This window comes from Phacochoerus africanus, chromosome 3, assembly GCF_016906955.1.
Source record: "Phacochoerus africanus isolate WHEZ1 chromosome 3, ROS_Pafr_v1, whole genome shotgun sequence".
NCBI classification, from domain to species: domain Eukaryota; kingdom Metazoa; phylum Chordata; class Mammalia; order Artiodactyla; family Suidae; genus Phacochoerus; species Phacochoerus africanus.
Genome location: NC_062546.1, coordinates 131,800,905 through 131,826,932, shown reverse-complemented (window position 1 = coordinate 131,826,932; position 26,028 = coordinate 131,800,905). Strand labels below are relative to the sequence as shown.

Here is a 26,028-nt window from a genome sequence, read left to right as displayed (position 1 = left end):
CTCAAGGTTTATGAAGTTTAATCTTTTTCTTTCCTTTAGTTCTACCTTTTACACAAGAAAATATGGAAGATGGTAAAACATCTATAAAGGAACATTTTGTGTATTTTTTTTAGTGAGCTTTGTATCTTGCTTTTTGTGTGTGTGTCTTTTGTCTTTTTAGGGCTGCACTTACAGCACATGGAGGTTCCCAAGCTAGGGGTCAAATTGGAGCTATAGCAGCCAGCCTATGCCACAGCCACAGCAATGCCAGATCTGAGCCACATCTGCGACCTGCACCACAGCTCATGGCAACGCCGGATCCTTAACCCGCTGAGCAAGGCCAGGGATCGAACCTGCAACCTCATGGTTCCTAGTCAGATTCATTAACCACTGAGCCAAGACAGGAACTCCAGGAACTTTTTTAAAGTACCATTTTTTTCTTCATGTTTTACTGCTTGATGTTCTTTGTTTTAATAGATGTTAAGAAGTTGTCTTTAAATTTGTATTTGCAGGTGCTATTACATGGTATTTCAGACCCAAAAGCAGAGGGACAGAAAGCAACTGAAAAAGCCCAGGAAAAAAGAATACACCAGCCATTACCTCTTGTGTCTGAACCCCAGACTCACTCATCATTCCAATCCCAGCAGAAGCAGCCTCAGGTTTTGTCACAGCAGCTTCCATTTATTTTCCAAAGCTCTCAGGCAAAGGAGGAATCTGTGAACAAACACACAAGTGTAATACAGTCTACGGGATTGGTGTCCAATGTGAAACCTTTATCTTTAGTAAATCAAGCCAAAAAAGAGTCTTACATGAAACTCATAGTTCCTTCTCCTGATGTACTTAAAGCAGGGAATAAAAATACCTCTGAAGAATCTAGTCCTTTGACCAGTGAATTGAGATCCAAACGGGTAAGTTAAAAATTATTTATAGAAGAATTTTATTATTGGGAAAAGAGCTTTTATATAATCTTACAATATGCAAGCTTAAACTAAATTCTACTCTTTATTTTTTTTTTTAATTTTTTTGTCTTTTGTCTTTTTATGGCTCCACCCAAGGCATATAGAGGTTCCCAGGTTAGGGGTTGAATTGGAGCCGTAGCTGCCAGCCTACACCACAGCCAGAGCAACACAAGATCCGAGCCACGTCTGTGACCTACACCACAGCTCACAGCAATGCCAGATTCTTAAGCCACTGAGCAAGGCCAGGGATTGAATGGCGTCCTCATGGATACTAGTTGGGTTTGTTAACTGCTGAGCCATGATGGGAATTCCAGTATATATTTAAAATAAAAAAAAAAGAAATCGGCTCTTAAGTAATTTACTTCTATTTTCCTGTGATTTATCAATTTTAAATATAAAAATCCTTTATAAAAATCATTTTCCTCTACCATTTTTAGTGATTATACAAAATACAAAATATTTTGTGTAACTTATACAAATGCCAGAACCACTCCTCAGAGAATTTGTTTCATTCTTATTTCTTGACATTAATTTTATATTACTATGTCAACTACACTCATATGTCCAGAAGAATTCTACTAATTAAATGACCAGTGCTTTTTATTCTAGAATTTACCTAGACTAGAGAAAAATATTATATTTAACACAGTATCCTGACTTTTAGTTATAGAAATCATCATTAGGCATTCTAATCAATGAAAAAGACTTACAGAAAACTTACTGTGTTGCCAACCATTCATTTAGTGTTGAACATCATTTACTCATTGAATACTAACATCAATAAGTGCCACTAGTATTATTATGCCTGTTTATAGATGACCAAATTAAGATTCATAGGACTTAAATAATTCTCCCAAGATCGTACTGCTTTGTTAGTGCTGGAGCTAGAATTCAAACCTAGGCAGTGTGATGCTACGGTCCTTTTTTTTTTTTTTTCTTTTTTGGCTGCCCTGTAGCATATGGAATTCCTGGGTCGGGATCAGACCTGAGTTGGAGCTGCAGCAATACCAGATCTTTTAATCCACTGGGCCAGGCTGGGGATCAAACCTGCATCCTGGGGCTGCAGAGACGCCACTAATCCCATTGTACCACAGCAGGAACTCCTATAGTCCTTTTTTGTAATCACTATGATAAAGCTGCTTTTCTTTCTCAAAAAAGTCACAGTGTCCTTGTCCCTTGAGTCTTATTTTGCTGTGAAGAATTTAAGAACAGGGTCAAAGAAAAATGACTTGAACAAATCAGACTCTATTGAGAATCTAAATGAATAGATTTAGCCTGAGTGTATATTGGAATCACCCGGAAAATATTAAAAAAAGAAATAACCACCTCAGAACAATTTTAAATCAGGATTTTTTTGTGTTGTGACTAAGGTATTGCATGTCTAAAACGCCTCCCATGTGATTCAGATGTTCAGCCAGATTTGAAAACTATTGATCTAAATGGAATGACTGGTGGTAATATAATAACATGCATATGACACCTCATAATGCACTGGTCAGTTATAAGGAGTTATTGTTATTAGTGTCACATTTTTGCCTCTCTATGAGTAAATTAAGCTTATATTGTTCGGGTTATTTTAATTTTTCATTAATATATATTCCACTTTATCATGAATTAATAGCACCATATCAAGAGTTGCTTCATTATGAAAGGTTTCTTAACTTTTTCAAAGCTAAGTTGAAAAGCTTTTTTCTTAAATTCTTATTGAAAGATTTTCATAGGATTGCCTGTTAGAAAATCATTTATTAAACCCTTAATAAATATAGCCAGGCTAGGCTTTCTACATATATGATCTTATATAATCTTTACAAAATTGTGTGAGGTAAAGAAACTAAGGCTGAGAGAGATCAAGTCACTTTTTTTATTTTTTTAATTTTTTTATTATAGTTGATTTGCAATATTCTGTCAATTTCTGCCATACAGCAAAGTGACACAGTTATACATAGATATACATTCTTTTTCTCATATTATCTAACATCGTGTTCCATCACATGTGATTGGATATAGTTCCCTGTACTATATACAGCAGGACCTCATTGCTTATCCACTCCAAATGCAATAGTTTGCATCTACTAACCCCAAACTCCCAAACCACCCCATTCCCTCCCCCCTTGGCAACCACAGGTCTGTTCTCCATGTCCATGAGTCTGTTTCTTTTCTGTAGATATGTTCATTTGTGCCATATTTTAGATTCCACATATAAGTAATATCATATGATACTTGCCTTTCTCTTTCTGGTTAAGTCACTTTTCAAGATCACATAACAAGTTAAGAGCAGATGGATTTTAAACCAGGGTCATTTTTACTTCAAAGCCCATAATTAAGATGAAATAATTTGGTGTTTCTGAAATGATAATGGTAGCTAATGGGAAATATTTTCTGTGAATGGACATTTACATTAGACTCAACCCTAAATTACTTTAATCTACCTTTTTTTTATTGGTATCTAGTATTGAGTTAAAGGGTATCTTATAAATACATCTCTTATATCAGCTTTCTTTCTTTATATGATAGTCTGACACAGAATTTTGCTTCATTTTAATGTTAGTCCCAATTGTTTCATGCTTCTTATTACGTATCTACCTGCCACACTAGTCTATGATTTTCTCGAGTATTAATTATTTAATCATTAGATCCTTTCATACCCTTACACTTTAGACATTTAACTAAAGCCAATATACATTAATTGTATGTATAGACCAGTTTTGCCCAGAGGATTTATTAGTGGTATGTAGAGACTCAGGTAAGGGCTAGGGGAGCAAGAGCTTGGAGATAGGGCAAAGCTTCAAACCTCTCTTTCCAAACTCCTGTTATCACCAAAGTGAGTATCTTAAAGTAGTAAGACATTGACTACTATTCAGGTTTCTATTTTCTCCCCTCCTCTTTTTATATACCACCCCTAATATCAGAAAGGATAGCATGTTTGCTGAAAAAGAGTAACTGATACTAGTCTTGGGATAAAATACAATGATCTTTGGTTATTTTTGTAAACCTTCAGATGTCAAAATTAAAAAAGTAATTCTTCAGAGTTATTGAATGAGAAGCAATTTCAGAAGGTTAAAATATAAAATATAGAATTAAAGGTATAATTTTTGTTTTCATGACTGTTTTGATTCTATATATTTGGAAGAAAATTTTACTTCCTATTAAAAAAGAACACAAAATGATTATCTAACATAATTTTGTTCTAAGAAATGAAAATACACTAAGTTTTTCCACTGAAAATTTAAATCAGTATACATATAAATATGAAGTATAAGTAAATTATATGTCTTATATAATATATAATATGCAATAATCATATTTAATATGCAATATGTATATATATTAAGTAAAATTACATGAAAGTATTTTATGTAAGAATTTTGCTAAAATTATTTTTGAAAGTAAACACATTTATTTAATATAATATTCCATATTTTGTTCACTGAATAAATACTAATTAAGCACTTTCTCCTTGTGAGACATTGCCTTAGGTATGAATATTATGTGACAGTCTTTGTTCACAAAGAATTAAATTAATTTTCTAAACAAATACAACAAAGATGATAAATAAGAAAAAAAAGTTTATATAGGAATTGCTTTATGCTTACAAGTACTGGTGCTTTAATATTTAATGTCATTCTATGTGGCATTCTATCTGCATTTATACATGTGAAATAACTCACCAAAAGTCTCTGAGTGTTAAAGAGCCCGGGTCCAATGCTGACAGTACTACTGATGACTTCAAAGCAGCCATTTTCATTACAGAATTTTACCTTTTGAAATTCAACTCTGTTTCTTTTAATTTAAAATATTTTAGTCATTTTACTTCAGTTTGTTTTGTTAATATTTTAATCATACAAATTTAATAAAATTCATATGATTTTATTCTTTTCATGAATATTCTGATAGCCCAATAATTTTTTGTTTCTTATTTACAGGTGTAAACTTTATGGCTTAATGATTTACAAATTGATTTTTTCCAAGAAAAGTGTAATTTTTCTAAGCTGTTTTTTAAACTCTTTCCAATGCTAATATGCTGAAGGCATTCAAAAGTAGATGCCATAGTATGTTGATTCAGGCTTCCCACCTACTTCAAATCATGATTTCTCTAGGTACTATAGGCTAGAATACAAGGGGGTATGAAGGAGCTCAAAGGATAGAAGCAATGAGTGCTTTTGGTTGGAACAAACACAGAAAGCTTCTTGGTTTGGTTTTTTTTTTTTTTTTCATCTCTAAAGTGAGTTAATTTTATTTAATTAATTTTTTTATTACTCAAATGAATTTATCACATATGTAGTTGTATAATGATCATAACAATCCAATTTCACAGAATTTCCATCCCATAAACCAAGCATATCCCCTCACCCCCCAAACTGTCTCCTCTGGAGACCATAAGTTTTTCAATGTCTGTGAGTCAGCATCTGTTCTGCAGAGAAGTTCAGTCTGTACTTTTTTCAGATTCCGCATGTCAGTGAAAGCATTTGATGTTGGTGTCTCATTGTATGGCTGACTTCACTTAGCATGATAGTTTCTAGGTCCATCCATGTGGCTAAAAATGCTGGTATTTCATTCTTTTTAATGGCTGAGTAATATTCCATTGTGTATATGTACCACATCTTCTTGATCCACTCCTCTGTCGATGGACATTTAGGTTGTTTCCATGTCTTGGCTATTGAAAATAGTGCTGCATTGAACATCGGAGTATATGTGTCTTTGCGAGTCATGGTTTTCTCTGGATAGATGCCCAGGAGTGGGATTGCTGGATCAAATGGTAGTTCTATTCTTAGTTGTCTGAGCCATCTCCATACTGTTTTCCACAGTGGTTGCACCAATTTACAATCCCACCAACAGTGTACTAGGGTTTCTTTTTTTCCACACCCTCTCCAGCACTTATTGTTTGTAGACTTTTGGATGATGGCCATTCTGGCTGGTATAAGGCATTTCTCTAATGATGAGTGATGTTGAACATCTTTTCATGTGCTTTTTGGCCATCCATATGTCTTCTTTGGAGAATTGTCTGTTTAGATCTTCTGCCCATGTTTTGATGGGGTTGTTTGTTTTTTTGGTATGGAGTTGCAGAAGTTGTTTATAAATTTTGGAATTTAATCCCTTGTCAGTTGATTCACTTGCAAAGATTTTCTCCCATTCTGTGGGTTGTCTTTTTGTTTTGGTTAGGGTTTCCTTTGCTGTGCAGAAACTTTGAAGTTTGATTAGGTCCCATTTGTTTATTTTTGTTTTTATTGTCAATACTCTAAGAGGTGGATCTGAGAAGATGTTGCTGTCATTTATGTCAGAGAGTGTTTGGCTTACTGGGTTACTGGGTTACTATGCTGTACAGTAGAAAAAAAAATAATGTATTGGGAGGAACAAAGAAAAACACTGTTGGGTTGGATTTTAAATAATGAACAGGAGGATTTCATCAGCTTGAAACTTTTAGAGGAAGACATTTCATGCAAAGAAAATGCTTGTGGTCGAGTTCTCCTTGTGGCTCAGTGGAAACGAATCCGACTAAGAACCATGAGGTTGCAGGTTCCATCCCTGGCCTGGCTCAGTGGCTTGGGGATCTAGTGTTGCCATGAGCTGTGGTGTAGCTTGCAGATCTGGCTTAGATCCCACGTTGCTGTGGATGTGGTATAGGACGGCAGCTATAGTTTCAATTCAATCCCTAGCCTGGGAACTTTGATGTGCTGCAGGTGTGGCCCTAAAAAGGAAAAAAAAAAAATTTAGTTGGTTGTAGGAAAATGTGGAGTTGGTGAAAAGAATGGCATGCATAGGGCATAGCAAAATAGTTTGGTTAGTGCCTACTTGAAAAGTAATTGAATATCAGATTTAAGTATTCAGGGTTATAATGTTGGCAGTGAGGGAAAAGGCACTAAAGCTTTTGACCAAAGAGCTAATATAATAAAATATTGTTTATATAAAGAGAAAGTTGTCATTGGCATATAGCATGTATTGGGAGTTGGATGGGAAGAAATGATAATACGACTTAAATTTGAGCAATATTTAAATGAAAGAATCCAAAAGACATGGTAATATGGTTGACTTGGAAACAAGAAAAGTAAAAGATATTTTTAGGGTTTCCTTTTTGGGTTATTGAGAAGAATGGGAGCAGTAGCAGTAAGGGAGCAGTCAAACATGTTTTGAGGAGGAAAGATTAATTGAATTTTTAAATGTATTATGTGTAGCCGAGTTTCAGAAACCAACTAGTCATCACAGTACTACTTTTATAGCACTTGTATATCATGATTAAATTTGTAAATGAGTAGCTGTTGTCAGATACTGAAGGCAAATAGAAGTAATCCTTGTTTTTACAATACATTGTTCTTTTGTTTTTTAACTTATGTTTCAACAGGAACAATATAAACAAACATTCCCAGCTCAGTTAAAGAAACAGGAGTCATCTAAGAGCCTGAAGAAGGTTATTGCAGCTTTGTCAAATCCAAAAGCAACCTCTAGTTCACCAGCACATCCAAAACAAACATTAGAAAACAACCACCCTAATCCATTCTTGACAAATGCACTTTTAGGTAATCATCAACCAAATGGAGTTATTCAAAGTGTCATTCAAGAAGCTCCTCTGGCACTTACTACCAAAACTAAAATGCAGACTAAGATTAATGAAAACATTGCCACTGCAGGTGGCACCCCTTTTTCCTCACCTGTAAATCTTAGTACAAGTGGGAGAAGAACCCCCGGCAATCAGACCACTGTAATACCCTCTGCTTCTCCTGTAGCACATAGTCAAGGGAAGGAGAAAGCAGTTAACAATAATATAAACACAGTAAAAACACAGCATCACTCTCATCCTGCAAAATCTTTAGTAGAACAATTTAGAGGGACAGATTCAGACATTCCTAGTAGTAAAGATTCTGAAGATTCAAATGAGGATGAAGAGGAAGATGATGAAGAAGAAGATGAGGAAGATGATGAAGATGATGAATCTGATGACAGCCAATCAGGTTATTTCCTGTTATTAAGTTTAAAGTATTTCCCTGAATGCTGTGTGAACCAGAACATTTTAAAGAGGTTCTTAATTCACAGGCTTAAAGTCATTGTCATTCACTGTGTTTCACACAGCTGTGAGCCTTTCTATAATGAGTGGTGAGATACGGGAACAAATGAAATTAGAAATTCTAAATTCTCAGCTTTATTATTCATTTAATATTAAATAATCACTTAAAGTAAATATAAATGATTCATGAATTAAGAAATTCATGAACTTGCTTAATTTTCATTTAATTCATGACCACTCATTTGTCCTTTCTTTTTCATCTCTTCTGCTGCTTGGTAAATTGTGTTGCTAGATATTTTTAACAAAGGTAAAATTGTAGTCACAGTCATTTAGAAAATACCAAAAGCCTAAATCTCATGAATAGTTATTAGCAACACAATTTATTTAATAACATATAGAGTACTCCTTGATTTTATTTTGATTCACTTGCCAGTTTTTTTAATTTCTTTTTTCTCTTCCTCCTAGCTTTCCTTCTTATTCCACAGGAGATTAAAAACATAAAATAGCTTAAAATTTAAATACAAAGATGAAATTTTATAAAACTTTTTACTTTATTTCTGGGCAGCCACAAATCCAGTTGTAAATTTTCTATCTGCCAACACGAATAGAAAAGTATGCTCAGTTACACAAGTTAAAAAATATATAGGGTAAAAACAACCTACATGCTTAGGGTAAGAACAACTTTTTCTGATAATATTTCTTCCTAGAATTCCCATAAACATAATTTTGCATAATATATAATATCAATATTAATGACTTTCAAAGATAATTTTTATAATGAACTTCAATATAAGCAGCTAATCCTGCACCAAAGACAATTCCACAAAAGCTGTTGTTCTGGGAACCATTAAGATGCAGTGCAAGTATAAGTCCTATGTTATCAAATTTAATCCAGGAATACATTTTACATACTGGTGTTAGCACAAACTTAAACTATTAAATCGTTAAACTATCCCCAAAGTTATTTCTGTAATCCTAATCTCTTGCGAAGCCTGAGAAGCTTGATAAAACCTTACGTCTAAATAGGATAACTGCACTCCCCAAAGCTAATAAGCACCTCCCCAAGAAAATTGTTTTATGTCAAAGTCCAGAAGAAAGGATAATGGTAGTTCCTGAATTCTCCTCCTCAAAGTGAACCGAGTATACTTCTTAAACTATTGGAATCTATTAATTGAAATAATCAATTCTATTTCCTCTATGCTCTACTTTCATTATTAAATTAAAAGTGAGCAGAAACTCATCATGTGAATAGTATCATGTGGGAAGAACTGTTTTATGATTCAAGTTTTATGATTTGAGTAAAACAGTTACTTTTGATGAAGAATTTTGAGGATTTATGGCCTGCATACATTGTACTCAAATAGCTTTTAAGATACTACTTTTTACATTTACTCTTCAGAAAAGTTGCCCATTTGAGTTCACAATCACAGGTTCTGATTTCCTGAACGATTCCATTTAGATACAAACTGCAAACTGTTGGTGATTATCTAGTTATAATATACAAATGCTTCTTTTACTTCCCAGAATCAGATAGTAATTCAGAATCAGATACAGAAGGATCAGAAGAAGATGATGATGATGATAAAGACCAAGATGAATCAGATAGTGATACTGAAGGAGAGAAAACTGCAATGAAACTGAATAAAACAACTTCCTCTGTCAAAAGCCCTTCCATCAGTCTCACAGCTCACTCAACACCTCGTAACCTCCACATAGCAAAAGCCCCAGGCTCTGCTCCTGCTGCCTTATGTTCTGAATCCCAGTCACCTGCTTTTCTTGGCACACCTTCTTCCACACTTACTTCAAGTCCACACTCTGGTACCTACACTTTATTTTTATTATTGTAAAGTAGAAGTCAAACCATAACAAGAATTCTTCTTTATACAGTGTTCTGGGGATGACCTCATTGCAATCAAGTGCTAGATTTTAGGTTGGCTAAGAAAGGTCAGCATGTGTTTTCAAAGATATGTCCCATTACCATTTTTATTCTCTGTGCTTCCAATTTAAGAACCTGATTGATGGCAGCTCTTGAGTTTGAAACCTTTTCTGCTTTTGTGTTTAGCTTATGCTTCTAGAATTTAGAATTTGACTGTTGGACTTTTCTGTTATTTATAAGAATGAGCTCACTTGGTTACTAAAGATACAATTGCATATCTGCCCAAAACACAGCCAATGACATTTGTATTAGTGAGTAGCATTATTATTCCATTAACATGCCATATCTTTTTTTCCTATTTGACCTTTTAGAAGTCTTCATTTAAAAGTTTACATTAATGCTCCCAAGTTAATCTCTATTCTCATTTGATAGCTAAGAAAATATTCATGTGTATAGTAAAATATTGTACTGTTTTACTTCACTTTTTTCTTGGAAATTTCTAGTTTTGCTTTCATTTGCCACAAGCCAATGTGATATCCTAATATAATATGTGTGCATTTGTATTAGTGAAACTTGAAAATTGTCTACAAAAATGTTTCCACATAGTCACCATCCTATTTGTACTTGAGATTAATTAAAACTGTTTTTGACTATAGATTTATATGGACATAGAAGTTATATTTAAATGTGTGATCCAGCTATTGAAATTTTTCAGATCTTAAAACTCATATTTAAAGAAAACAACTATACACAGTTTTTGAATCTTCTATCTGCTATTTCCCTCCCACTTCCTTAGCTATTTCTTTAGTAACAAAGAGGAAAGCTATATATCTTTACCTTGCATTGTCTTTTCATTAGAGAGAAATACTAGTTATTCTGTCATACAGATCAAAGGAAAAAAAAACCTTCTGCTATCTACAATGTGTTTTGTTGAAAAGAATCTAAATGTCATGTACAAGTTGCAGCAATACACTAATTCAAGTCATTAGAATATATTATTTAATGAAAAATTTCAAAACTATCAAAAATTGTCATTTATATAAACTAATTTTTTTGTGTTAACTGGTTAAATTTTCTTAAAGGCACTTCCAAAAGAAGAAGAGTAACAGATGAACGTGAACTGCGTATTCCTTTGGAGTATGGGTATGCAAAATAAGCTTTATCTTTATTTTTCTTTATGCTTTCCCCTCCAACTTATTTATGCATGTTTGATTTCTCATTCTCCACTGTTAATAAAATAGGTGAATATATAGCATTATTTATTAGGGTAGAAGAGCAAAGCTGATGTATCAGGTTAATATATCAGAAAACTGAAATTAAGCCTAACTACTGGGTTTAGGTATGACAGAGCTGGGATGGGACCATATAGCCAATTCTTTATTTCAGTATGGAGTAAGAATGAAAAACTTACAAGAGCAAATCATTCAGCAAAGGGCAGGGACACCGTTAAGTGTCTCAGAGGTTTTTATGAAGATAGATTTGAAGGATAGTGAAAGCCACTATGGGCAAAACCAAGGGACTTGAGCAGAGTTTTTTGGCTAAAATGGTTGAATAGAAATAGAAAATTTCCATGCTGGAAGTACATGATCCTTAAAGAGCAGACAGCCAGGTTTACTTTAAATCTTTTCAGATGTAAAAAATCAGTACACATTGTTACATGTTACTGAACATGTCCAAATCCCCGAAGTAATGTCAGCGTGATTTCTTAGAGATTTAATGGAGTTTAATATTTGTAAATTGAGTCTTTGATTAATTTTCAGTTGAATTGCTTAGCAACAAATCTGTTATTTTCAGAGTAAATGTATCTGAGTTGTATGATTGGTTGTTTATGTTTTTCTTTGTATTTTTTCATGTTTTCTAAAGCGCTTGTGTTCTTAAATTTTTTTATTTTGAAAAACTTTCTTAAAATTAAGTATGTTATAACCTTTATTTCTATTATGTATAGCTGGCAAAGAGAGACAAGAATAAGAAACTTTGGAGGTCGCCTTCAAGGAGAAGTAGCATATTATGCTCCATGTGGAAAGAAACTTAGGCAGTACCCTGAAGTAATAAAGGTACATACTTTTCACCAAATAATATACATTTGGTGTCTATTAAGCATGCGTATGAAGAAAAAAAGTACACTCCTTTCTCAGATAAAGTACCTTGATAAAAAATATTCTTTTATATGAGACTAATGAATATACTTAACCTAAACTGATCTCCTATAAATCCATAGCCCCTTGATAGAATATGCAAAACAATAGTGTCCTGAAGCTAGCTATACATCAAGGCTGGGTTGTAATTATTAAAACCTGAAGTGGAAAAATATGTGATTTTTTCAGTATCTCAGCAGAAATGGAATAATGGATATCTCAAGGGACAATTTCAGCTTCAGTGCAAAAATAAGAGTGGGTGACTTCTATGAAGCCAGAGATGGACCGCAGGTATCCACTTTTTAAAAAGTACAGTCTTTAAACCAAAAAGTAGTACCATAACCTAAATGAAGTAAATTTCACTGCACTCTAGAGCATTGCCTTTTGTTAGTTAATTCATATAGCTATACATATAACTCTGTGGAAAACACTCACAAGGCCTCAATTTACTGTTTTAGTAACAAGAAGCTCTGACATTATTTTCAAATTTCTTAAGTAAATTTTTTCCTATTTATTAATTCTGTCATTAATTTTATAGTTTATACAGGTGTAAAAGTATCTATATGTTCATGATAAATATAGGAAAACGTTAGATCCCTGAAAGGTAAACACTTTTTAAAAAATTAATATGAGTAGGAGAAAACCTGTTGTTACACGGCAGTCCAAGAGAGAATAAATATGCCTTAGTTTTTGGAAGAATCTTATGCATTTGGTCATGTCATAACACATGATCCATTGTCACAGGCTTGATAATTTTTTGATGGGGGTAGGGGAAATTCCATAATATTAGGTGAGTGGAATTTCTGCTTTTTGCAAGAATTTGAATTTCTAAATAATTATGCATATTTCTGAAAATATCACCACAATTCCCTCTGAGCTTGAGGTTAAGTACATAATCTCACCAAGCATCGCAGAGAACTCACCGCAAACCTTATTTCCTATGTTTCCTTTGATGTTTTGCCTTTTTTTTCTTACTTAGATTTAGCTGCATATGCTTATTTTATTAGCTCCATTAAAGAGGTTCTAGTTGTGGAGTGAAGAGACCTAGATTCTTGTTAATCCATGAAATAGTTTTGTGATTTCAAACAACAAAATCAGGCCCCTTTTTTTTCAGTTTCTTTATCTGCAGAATGGAGACAGTCATAATTTTATTTCTGCCTTATAGGCTCATGGTGAGGTTAAAATGAGATCACAGGCATGAGAATGTTGCAAAAGTTTAAAATGCTTAGCCAACCAAAGTTGGTATTTTCTTTTTTGATTGAACCTTTCTATCATTTACCCATTATAATGCACAGAAATATTTTTTCTGGCAATTAATATTTTCTCTTGTGAATAGGCAGGCTTTTCCACACAATCCTACCTTTAATTTTATAGTTATAGAAGTAGAAAAGCCCTCCTAATTCTGTAAGAGATTCATTTTAAGAGCTCAAAGATTAAGGCAGTTTTCCAAGATCACACAACCTCAACCAGGCAGAGACATAACTGAACCTAATTTTTCTGACAAGTGTTATTTTGTATTCATCATTAACTTATTTCCCATTGTTGTCCATGACTTTTTATGGAACAAGTTATGGCCACATCCACTTGTTTCTTTACTAGTAATTCTAAAATGCCAGAATATATTCATTTGAGGTTTAACTTAATCATGGAAATAGATTCTAGGATTTTTTAAAATTTTTCTTTCATAAACTTAAAGGTATGTTTAACTTAGACTAAATTTGTCACCAAAGAGATTCTCAGAATTTCAGTGATATTTTACACGCTCCACATACACTAGATCAGTTTTTTAGTTATAAAACGTATTAGAAGGCAATAGTAAATGTATTTTAAAATTCTCATTTTTTAATCTTTTGGTTCATGTTATCAAATCCATACTTATCTTAATTAAATATGCCAAAGATATCTTTATGTTTTTAAGGTCAATAGTATTTTATTCTGTGAGGAAAGCTAATTACTATCCAATACATAAAGGATTTTTAGTTTTGTATCAGTGATAATTAGGCTTAATCTATAAAGCCTCATTAGGCAGAGCAGAATGTTCTTTGACATCCATTCACTTTTTATTAAACATAATCAGTGTTTTCCAAAGCATATTGTCTTGTTGAGAGATCAATTCCAGCCAAGGAAATGTGGTGAACTACTAAGTCCAGAATATGTTAAGCTGCCAGCATTTCATCAGACTGCTAAGGGAAAATGTTAGCAATTTCTAGAGAACTTCTCTCAGTTAAAAAAAAAATAGTAAGTTGGATTCCTTTCAGGATACTTTTAGAGAACAACGATTAAAGGTAAGTAATCAAAAAATGTTTAGTTAATTAATTCGAGATGCATATAGTTGAAGAACCATATACTTTTTTTACATTGTATGATCAATATGTATGTGTGTGTTAATTAAAAAATGTGTATAATTATATAATGATTTTCTATGAAAATGAACAAAGGTTACATATTTTTGTTAGATTAACAATAATATGTAATACTTTGACCAAAATTTTGTAGAAGATTTAAAAAAATATAATTTGGGACCAAGACACTCTTACCAAGCAGTGATCATCTGTATGTGTTTACAATATGTCTGCCTTTATAAAATTGTATAAATGGTATGATGGTTGTATGTATATTGAAAAACAAAACTATGCATATTGGAAGGCTAGAAGGAAATATGCCAGAATTTTAATAATGGATGTAATGATTGGTGGTACAGTGGATCTTTTCCCCCCAATGTTCTTGTATGTCTCATAATAGTTAAAATCTACTTGTATTACATATATAATATGAAAAACAATTTCCTATTTAAAAATAAATACATCTAGATCCTGTAAGCTAATAAAGCTAAGCATTCAATTTTCCAGATGCATAGAGATTGTGCATAATGATTTTAAATATTTCTGCTAGTTTTCCAAGCTTCATATATTTATTTGTTTGATAGCAAGTGAAATGCTGTATTTATAGATTTATTAATATTCTTAATCGCCCTCCTAACAAAACGTTTGCACTGGAAACTATATTTTCTCCATCATATTTTCTTTCTTTCTCTTAAAACTCACAACCCCCCCCTTCAATATTAGTTCTATTAAGTTCTAATTTTGTTCAGGGTTTTTCAAAAAATTGCAACAGTATTCTAATGCTCTATATTTTACAAATGAAATTTAAGAGATGATGATATTTGCAGTAGAGAGCCATGGTTATTTTATATGAGTTAATCATTTTGGCTCAAGATATTTCTTAGCTTAAGACAGTGATTATACATATATGTCTTAACAGCAAACATTTATTAAAGTATTGAGTAATTTTATGTTTACTACAGTATGATGAGAGGTGTGAGAGCTCATATTTATTGAAATTTGGTAAATTTGTCATTAAATAAAGGTCAAAATCATTACCTTTAAAAAATTAAAAAGAGAAGCTCTTAAATAAGGTTAATACAAGAAACTGGGGGTAGGGGAACCTTTAATCTATTCATTATCAGTTTTGTTTATTTCAATCTACAAATGTGGTAAGTTTTATAAAATCAGTTACTTGTCAATATTTGCTGGTCCTTAGTTATCAGATACCTCCTGCCAACTTCTATAAAAAATCATGATTTTAGGGATGATAGATTTCATGGAATAAAATGAAACATAACACTCCTTAATAATCACGTGATATACTGGCTGGCTACCTTTGTAATGAAATTCTTTTAACTGCTTTTAGCTAGTGAAACCCCTCTGACAAGACTATAAGTTAAATATTCTTACAGACTTCTTTATCACCATTATAAAGAACTGGTTGAACCTAATACTTATCATTGTTTTCATTTTATTTTGTTTTCAAGTGTTAGAATAATGGAAAGTAAGGTTGAACTAGGCAGATTTTTATAAATATAAAATTGAGTAATTTTTATTTACTTAAATATGATACTCAGATAAAAAGGTGAAGTAGTCACATTTTTATTAGGAATATCTGAAGGCTTCAAAATAAATTGTTAATGACAAAGATTATTTTGAAATATATGATAATCTACCTTGGAAAGCAATTTTTGTGAATAGAAAACAAAACATTTGAGTATAAATATAACAATTGGGTTTATTTTTTTCAACCAAGAAGATCGCAAGCAAAAGTTAATGAATGTCTACTGTATTCAGGCCAAAAAAATCAAAGACAAGGAAAGATGCAAAGAAAGAATGAGTTAAAAGTGGCTTATAAAAAAATGTTGCTTTCTCTATTTGAGATGTATTTTTTCAAATATTTTTTTCTTTTTCATGGCATAATGCCATGAGAAAAGGAAATTATATATAGTTCTTACTGAAAAGAGCCCTTTTTTCCTAGTCATTTAATCAATTCATACTTGTAGCAAATACTTAATGTATTTAATGTATTACTTAATGTATTCCCACATAAATTTTCCCTAAAGGCATGTTCCATAAAGAAAATTGTGAACACATTTTACTACAGAAACCTACTTGAAAGCCTGCCTTTGAGGAAAAACTAATGTTCATAGAGAATCTGAAAAGTACAAAAGAAGTAGAAGTTATGATCACTGGTTTAGAGAAGCTTATTGTCTGGGGAAGATAAAACACTAAGCACAGTGCTGACCAGCTAAAATCAGGGTTTCATTTACAAGGAGTAAGGGGAAACTTCACAATAAAGCAGGCAACCCACAGTCTCTGGCAAGATTGTAGTGCTGGTGATTATTTCAAATAAGTAGAGAACAAAAGATTGGGAGTCAACAACCAGGGTTCTAATTCAACTCTGCTGTTAACTGTCACACCTAATACAACATAGCAGTGGGCGCATATGGACACTGAGAACATGAAAGATCAGTACCAGAAATCTAAAACTCTGGAAATTTATGTCACTAATCTACCAGGTAGGATTTTTGATGGCTAGGCAAGGGGCTGTACCAGGAATCCAGCTGTATGAATACAAGTGGAGAGCAAAGGAGATATTTGATAGTTCTACCTCTTTGAGGGTAACCTACTGTGAGTTAACTGGAAAGCATAGTTAGCATTATGGAAACAATTGTATCAGTCTCCATCTTTCTCAACTGTTTTTAATAGAAGATATCTATCACCCAATGTAGATAATTTCTCTTTCACATAGTTAAAGTGCTGTTCAGTATATGATTAATAATAATAATAGTGTAATAATAAACTTTATTGTTTAGTATAAGAATCCCTAATGTTGTAAAGTGTATGGTATATAAAGCTTTTACTACCTACTTCTGGTACCATAAAATAGCTAAAAATAGACATAATGTTAAATTGTGAATTAGGTATAAGGAATCAGCAAAATTCTGATTTGTCTCAGGAAGACAACTTTAATGTTTTTCTTAAAATATAAAATATCAGGCATTCCCATTGTGGTTCAGTGGTAACAAACCCAACTAGTATCCATGAGGTTACAGGTTCCTTCCCTGGCCTCACTCAGTGGGTTAAGGATCCAGTGTTGCCGTGAACTGTGATTTTTGGTCACAGACACAGCTCGCATCTGGCATTGATGCGGCTGTGGTGTAGGCCGGAAGCTGCAGCTCCGATTTGACCCCTAGCCTGGGAACTTCCATATGCCACAAGGTGCGGCCCTAAATTAAAAAAAAATTATGTGTGAAATGTCAAGTTCTGTCAAAAATATTTGATGCCCTTGCTTTGCTTGTGCCCTAAGGTCAATTCCCTTTTCGGTATGACAGTCTAAAAGTTTTTTTAAATAAACTGTTAGGAAGTAAAGGATTCTGAAAGTATACTTACAAAGAGAAAGTGGAAAAAATTAACTTTACTTGAGCTGTGGTTAAATTTACTGAAAATTATTTAATCAGAAGTCAATTTGGTAAATAGTCATTTACTGAATGAATAGCAAACCTAAAATTGCCAGACAAAATACCTGAATCCAGATTTAAAACATTCACCACAGCTATTTTACTACTAAAGGCAAAAACTAGAGTTCCCTTCGTGGAGCAGTGGTTAACAAATCTGACTAGGAACCATGAGGTTGCAGGTTCGATCCCTGCCCTTGCTCAGTGGGTTAAGGATCTGGCATTACCCTGAACTGTGGTGTAGGTTGCAGACGCAGCTAGGATCCCACATTGCTGTGGCTGTGGTGTAGGCTGGCGGCTATAGCTCCGATTAGACCCCTAGCCTGGAAACCTCCATGTGCCATGGGAGTGGCCCTAGAAAAGGCAAAAAGACAAAAAAAGAAAAGAAAAAGGGCAAAAACTGTGATAGATGCAGGTCTTGACCAAGAAAAATGTGAATAGGGATCATTCATTCACTTATAAGACATTGAGCATTTGAGAAGTAGTGGGCATCTCAAATGTTAATGAGGGAGTTGACACTTAGTGGCCCAGAACTGCAAATCCAAGGAGAAATCACTGCAGCAAAGTCTTGGTGATACTAAAACTTAAAAAAAAAAAAAAAAAAAAAGCCTCATTAACTTTGTAAATAGATCATTTAATGAATTGGTGTTTGGTTAGACTGGTTTCCTTCATTTACTTATATGCTGCTTTCCCCAAAAAATAAATCAGCCTCCAAATATACAAAATTGAACAAAATGGGAGCAACAAAAGAAGTTAAAGATAAGCTAGGGTATAAAATTGAAATAGAAATGAGACTTGATAACATCCCACTAAGACCTAAATATATTTCTGGTAAGCCAAAAACTGACTTTAAGCTATCAGTGAAATGTGGGAAACCTCCTTAAAATTAGACAATCCACCATCCATAAGATGAAATAAAAACAAACCAATTGCTCATGAGATGCTCAGCTGTAATTAGAAGTATCGTTTATGAAGAATAATAGAAATGTTGAAATAGAAAGTCATATTTAAATTTCACAGTATCTTTTCTTTTTGTTTTGTTTTTCTTTTTAGGGCCATACCCTCAGCATATGGAAGTTCCCAGACTAGGGGTCGAATCGGAGCTGCAGCTCCTGGTCTATACCACAGCCCAGCAACGTGGGATCCAAGCCATGCCTGCAATCTACAGCTCATGGAGACACCAGTTCCTTAACCCAGTGAGTGGGGCCAGGGATCAGACCTGCATCCTCATGGATACTAGTCGGGTTCTTTACCTGCTGAGCTACAACGGGAACTCCCACACAGTACCTTTTTTAAATTTCTGAATAGAGAACATATTTAAAAGCTAATTTATTTCAAATAAATGTTTAATTTTGTCTTTAAAGTAAAACATACTTGAGAGCAATAAATTTATTTGCCAATTTTCTCAGTTATTTCTCTGTCTTAACCTTCTGCAGGAAGTAAACCTCACGACCATTTCCCTTTTCCATCTTTCTTAAAGATCAAACTTTAATCACCTTTCTCCATTCAGACTTCTCCCCTCCACATCCAGCCAGTCCTCTCCTCTAAAGACTTTCCTTTTCACTCTAATTCTCAGGTCCTAATCCAGACCATCTTTTTTTTTTCTCCCCCCCCCTCCCCCAGCATGTGGAAGTTTGCAGGCTAGAGGTCCAATTGGAGCTACAGCTGCCTGCCTACACCACAGCCACAGCAACACGGGATCCGAGCTGGGTTTGTGTCTGCGACCTACACCATAGCTCATGGCAACACTGGATCCTTAATCCACTGAGCAAGTCAAGGGATCAAACCCGGGTCCCGTGGATACTAGTCGGGATCGTTACTGCTGAGCCACCATGGGAACTCCTCAGACTATCATTATTCTTTTTTTCAATATAATGATTTTTATTTTTTTCCATTATAGCTGGTTTACAGTATTCCGTCAATTTCCTGCTGTACAGCATGGTGACCTAGTTACACATACATGCATACATTCTCTTTTCTCACATTATCATGCTCCATCGTAAGTGATCAGACATAGTTCCCAGTGCTACACAGCAGGCTCTCATTGCTAATCCATTCCAAAGGCAATAGTCTGCATCTGTTAACTCCAAGAACCCCATCCATCCCACTCCCTCCCCTTCCCCCTTGGCAACCACATTTTTTAAGTGGACAATTGAGACAACTTTCTGTCCCAACCTCTGAACCTTTTCAGATTCATTACTATTGAGGGTGTGGCCCTTGAATCACTTACACTAGCATAGCCTGAATCTCAGGTCCTAGATAAAAATGTTTGTGTCTCTAGCTTACCTTTAGAGATTGTTATGCCTCCACAGAGTAGGTACTACAACAAATGTTCAAATAGTGAAAACTATTTTTATAATCAGTCTTAAAAGATACTTTTATAATTCATTACAGTGTATAGTATATAGTATACTTATTAATTAACCTTGACGTTTTGTTCAGTCTTCTGAAATAAAACGTAAACGTTCCTTTTTCCTTCTCTCTCTTTGTAGTATTTACAGAAGTCTGTTATTGCTGAGGAATTAAATTACTAACTCTTGAAAGCAGAATTATAATTGTTTAAGAGGTTTAACCTGTGACACCATCATGTTGATCATCTATTTTCTTTTTATCCATATCTTTTAAATCTTAGTTAAGATAGATTATTTTCAGGAACCATTTACTATCTTAGTCTTAAAATTAGGAAATAAATAAACTCTAGTAATTTAAAAAATTTATAGGATATGAATCAAGTGATATATGGTATTTGCTTTTCCTAAGGAAAAATTTATTAAGAAAAATACTTCTTTTTTATCCCCTTACCTACAGTTATTTTGGCTACTCAGTGAATTAAAACTATAAGATTCAAATTGCTAACAATCCATTTCTCATATTCTAAAATACAGGAGTCAAAAGATATTATATGTAGTTCTATATGTGCAATTCCCTTAGAAAGTATTTACTTTATAAATGCCAAGGGCAGAGCTGTAAATGATAATGTCACTGTATTTGTCTGGTAAGTTGGGGCACTAACATATTCTATTCCTATTTTTTGACACAGGTATATTTTCCTCACTGAATAAAACATAACTGTAAAGTTGTAACTGGATAAAAAAAGATAAATTGATCAAACCCTTTAAATCTTGGCTAAAAGTTGGTTTTATTAAGATACTTTAAAAACTGAATGCAGATTCCTTTACAGACTCTTTTATTAGTCGCTCTCTTCTATTCCAAGTGTCACGAATGTCACTTTTATATTTTTCAATTTATGTGATGCATGCCGCCTTGGTGCCTTAGAGCATAATAGAAAAATGAAAACCTAAACTAATCAAAAGCTTCCCATACTGGTGAACATAAAAATGTTTTGATGGCTTCCTTCTTAGTGGTTTATGGTGTGAAAATGCAGTTAGTACAACTGTTGTTTCCATTAACTTCATTGAAGTCTCAGCAAAAATTCTTAATTTCTTCAGAATTAATTTATAAACTTATTTTTAAATTGGAAATTACTGAAAATAGTTAGTATAGATATTACTTTAAACAGATAGATATAAACTATATCCATCACTATTTTTCTGTCGCAATCCTACCCTGCCATAATATTGGCTGTGCGTTCATGACTAAATATTGTTATCAGTCACTTATCAAGTATAAGAATATCTTTGTAACATCAATTAAGTAGATAGAGTGATTAAGAACATAGGTTTTAGAGTGAGACAGTTGGGTTCAAATCATAGTTCTCTTCCTCATTACCTCTGTACCTTAGGAAATTATTCATCTAGGCCTGAATCCCTTCAGTTGTAACGGAGGTACAATAACATCCACCATATTGGTTAGTACTATTATGAAGATTAAAGTACATAATATATTTGAAATGCTCAGAACTAAGCACAGTGCATAGAATGTTGGGTGTAACTATCATACATTGTGGTAGCAGGAATAATATTTGGGTTTTTTTAGTACCCATGGAGTGAGATATTTTATGGACCCCCTTGCCCCAGGTTAGGTATCATGGCATAAAATATAACTCAAGAACTTTTGATTATTTTTGGTTGCAGATTTTTGAATTTCTCACAGTGATTCAAGCTAAATTCCTAGTTTGAGATTCTTTTAGGAAAAAAGCATGTTTAAAACATTTTCCTGGAGTTCCCATCATGGCTCAGTGGTAACAAACCTGACTAGGATCCATGAGAATGTGGGTTGGATCCCTGCCCTCTCTAGGTGGGTTAAGGATCCTGTGTTGCTGTGGCTTAGGCTGGCAGCTGCAGCTCTGATTCAGCCCCTAGCCTGGGAACTTCCATAAGACATGGGTGCGGCCCTAAAAAAAAAACAAAACCCAAAACAAACAAAAAAAACCATTTTCTTAATCTTTATACTAAAATAATTCTTTAAAAAACTTCTAAAAAGAAACAAGAACTAAGAAAACAATTATTTTAAAAGTATCTTTCCTATATCTGAAAATAGTGATTTGGACTATAAAATAATATAATAATGTATTTTTAAGAGAAAAAAAACAGCTAATCACATACAACAATGTATTTGTTTTGATCAACATATGAAGGATAATGCAAAGTGGGCTATCTATACACTGCACAGGATTATTTCTACAGTATACTAGCATTACGCTGGTGAATGTGTTTCCATCAGACTTATAATGTGAAATCTCAAATATACATGGAAGTGGACCATATATTCATCATCAGCTTTAGAAATTATCATATGGGAGTTCCCGTCATGGCGCAGTGGTTAACGAATCCGACTAGGAACCATGAGGTTGTGGGTTCGATCCCTGTCCTTGCTCAGTGGGTTAACGATCCGGCGTTGCTATGAGCTGTGGTGTAGTTCGCAGACGCGGCTCGGATCCTGCGTTGCTGTGGCTCTGGCGTAGGCCAGTGGCTGCAGCTCCGATTCGACCCCTAGCCTGGGAACTCCATATGTCGCAGGAGCGGCCCAAAGAAATAGCAAAAAGACAAAAAAAAAAAAAAAGAAATTATAACATGGCTAAAATTATTTTACATATACCCCCATCTACTTTTCCCTAATTTGCTGAAGCAAATAGTCATCATATTTCATCTAAAAATGTTTTCATTTGTATCTCTAAAAGATAAGGACTCTTGTCTATAAATATAACATGGCACATTATCATACTTTTAAGTAATAATTTCTTGAAATCATCAAATAATAGTCATTGTTCAGAATTTTCCATTCTGTCATAGTTTTATGAACAGTTTGAATCAGTATCTAGGTAAGGTTCACACATTGGGATTATTTGATACATCTTTTAATGCTCCTTTAATCTTCCCATAGTTTTGTTTTTTTTATTTCCCCAATACATTATTTTTTTTCTACTGTACGGCATGGTGACCCAGTTACACCTACATGTATACATTCTTTTTTCTCACATTATCGTGCTCCATCATAAGTGACTAGACATAGTTCCCAGTGCTTTTTTTTTATTTTTGAAATTTATTTGTTGAAGAAATTTGTAGACTTTTCAAGACTGAATTTTGCTGTGTAATGTAACACACACTTTTCACCCTCTTTTTCCTGTGACGTTATAGCAATTAAGTCTAACAGATGTAATTGTTATTTTGGAGGGGTCGAGGACGCTAATATCTGTCTAGTGATTGGCAGCCATTCAAATTCAGTGCCTAGATTCATTAATTAGTCAGGTATTGCAAAATGCTGATATTTTAACCCTTACATTCCTTTTTGATTTATTAGCTATAATTCTATAAAGAGAAACTTTCATCTGTTATTTGAATAACTTAATGTTTGGTTAAACTGATAATCCATGAGAAAAACCTATAAAGATGTCACCTCACTACTAATATTTCCAAATATCTACCAAATTTACGGTCATTATAGTTCAGAAATGGTAATTTAAAAATAAATAACTACTTATATGTTTATAGATAACAGATATAAATCTCTTTATGTATTTAAAATAGAAGTCATTAATATCAAAAATATGCCAAAGTCCATGAATAATTAGAAATATAAGTTGAATTAAAAAAAATAAAATTCCTGAAGTTCCTTCTGAGGTGCAGTGGGTTAATGATGGGGCTTGTCTCTGGAAATGCTGGTTTGATCCCTAGCCCAGCGCTGCGGGTTAAGGATCTGGCATTGCTGCAGCTGAGGTGCAGGTCACAGCTCCAGCTCTGATTTGATCCTTGCCCTGGGAACTTCCATATGCTGTGGGGGGAGGCTGAAAAAGAAAAATAAATATATTAATTAATTAATTAATTTAAAAAATTTAAAGTTTGTACCAGCTTTATAAATTTTAAAGTGTATGTGAATTTGCCTAGAATTTCTGACACATTGATCATTTGTTTATTTTTTTGTAATACATTATTTCTATAAAATGTTAATTAAAAGGGAATGCAGTGGTGTCTTTTGAAAGAAGAGGATGTCATTCCCCGTATCAGGGCAATGGAAGGTCGTAGAGGAAGACCACCAAATCCAGATAGACAGCGAGCAAGAGAGGAATCTAGGATGAGACGTCGGAAGGGTCGACCTCCAAATGTTGGCAGTGCTGAGTTTCTAGATAACACAGATGCCAAATTGCTAAGAAAACTTCAAGCTCAAGGTAAGAAACATAATGTACCTTATATTGTAGTACTCATATTAAAAATAAGTATTTTCTGTGTTTTTGACTCGTAAATGATTGACAGTGCTCATAATTTCTCAGAATCAGATACTTGTGTTAGAATAAAAATGAAAAAATACGAGTCCTTCTGGTAATTGGAGTTCTTTGGTTAGGTAAGCTTCTTTCAAGAACCATGCTCATAAAAACACAACATATACCCTATTTGCACTGAAAGGGAATCTACAAACACTTGGCACATATCCTAAGGTTGTGCCAGCCTTCTGGAAATTCTCATTTTAACAGCTCCCAATTTCTTGATGTGGTACAAGGAAATAACTCCAAAACATGTGCATCTGCGGAGTAGATTTTCAGTCCGAGAACTCCAATTACATGTAAGTAACCCCAGTCTTTGGGTTCTTCTGTAGTCTGGGCATATTATAGATATTTGCAAAATGCCCAAGTAATAGATTTAGTGTTTTATAATTTTTAATTTTTATTTTTTCCATTATAGTTGATTTACAGTGTTCTGTCAATTTCTACTGTATAGCAAAGTAACTCAGTTTTATATATATACACACATACACACACAAACACACAAACATATAAATATATATGTGCTTTTTTTTTTTTGTCATTTTGCCATTTCTAGGCCCGCTTCTGCAGCATATGGAGGTTCCTAGGCTAGGGGTCTAATCGGAGCTGCAACTGATGGCCTACACCACAGCCACAGCAGCACGGGATCCGAGCCACGTCTGTAACCTACACCACAGCTCACGGCAACGCTGGATTGTTAACCCACTGAGCAAGGCCAGGGATCAAACCTGCAACCTCATGGTTCCTAGTCAGATTTGTTAACCACTGAGTCATGACGGGAACTCCCTATATGTGCTTTTTCTCACGTTATCCTCCATCATGTTCCGTCACAAATGAGTAGATATAGTTCCCTATGCTATACAGGAGGATCTCATTGCTTATCCACTCCAAATGCAGTAGTTTGCATCTATTAACCCCACTCCTTCCCCTTCCCCCTTGGCAACCACAGGTCTGTTCTCTAGGTCCATGAGTTTCTTTTCTGTGGAAAGATTCATTTGTGGCTATATATTAGATTCCAGATATAAGTAATATCATATGGTATTTGTCTTTCTCTTTCTGACTTTCTTCACTTAGTAGGAGAGTCTCTAGTTCCATCCATGTTGCTGCAAATGATATTGTTTTGTTCTTTTTTATGGCTGAGTAGTTTTCCATTGTGTATATATACCACATCTTAAATCCATTCATCTGTCAATGGACACTTAGATTGTTTCCATGTCTTGGCTATTGTGAATAGCACTGCATTGAACATAGGGGTGCATATATCTTTTTCAGTGAAAGTTTTGTATGGATGTATGTCCTGGAGTGGGATTGCTGTGTCATATAGTAGTTCTACATTTAGTTTTCTAATATATTTGTATATATATAAACATCATATCTTCTTAATCCATTCATCTGTCAATGGACATTTAGATTATTTCCAGGTCCAAGTAATAGATTTAATTCAAAAATATTTAAGACCACCAGGAAATATCACTATAGAGCACAAACTGTCATAATAACCTCAAATGACTCAAAATTATACATAAATTATTAACATTAAGTTCTCATGCTATGTCTGACACACAGGAAGCTGAGCAAAATAAAATAGTTATGCTATGAGTTTAAGCTGCTAGTTATAACTGTGAAGCCCTTTCTTGTG

The 26,028-nt window shown here is 33.8% G+C and overlaps 1 protein-coding gene across 19 annotated transcripts in view; it reads left to right on the top strand.

The window, feature by feature from the left end:
* The window catches only part of BAZ2B (bromodomain adjacent to zinc finger domain 2B), a 399,019-nt gene that overhangs the window by 285,500 nt on the left and 87,491 nt on the right, over nt 1-26,028 (top strand). For 11 of the 19 annotated variants that reach the window (XM_047772695.1, XM_047772694.1, XM_047772692.1 and 8 more), the window contains 7 exons: nt 492-887; nt 7,276-7,882; nt 9,460-9,753; nt 10,894-10,954; nt 11,757-11,865; nt 12,136-12,237; nt 24,086-24,296. In XM_047772695.1, coding sequence (XP_047628651.1) covers nt 492-887; nt 7,276-7,882; nt 9,460-9,753; nt 10,894-10,954; nt 11,757-11,865; nt 12,136-12,237; nt 24,086-24,296 — 1,780 coding nt within the window. The remainder of the gene's footprint in view (nt 1-491; nt 888-7,275; nt 7,883-9,459; nt 9,754-10,893; nt 10,955-11,756; nt 11,866-12,135; nt 12,238-24,085; nt 24,297-26,028) is intronic. The other 8 variants (XM_047772697.1, XM_047772690.1, XM_047772696.1 and 5 more) reach the window with 3 other exon arrangements.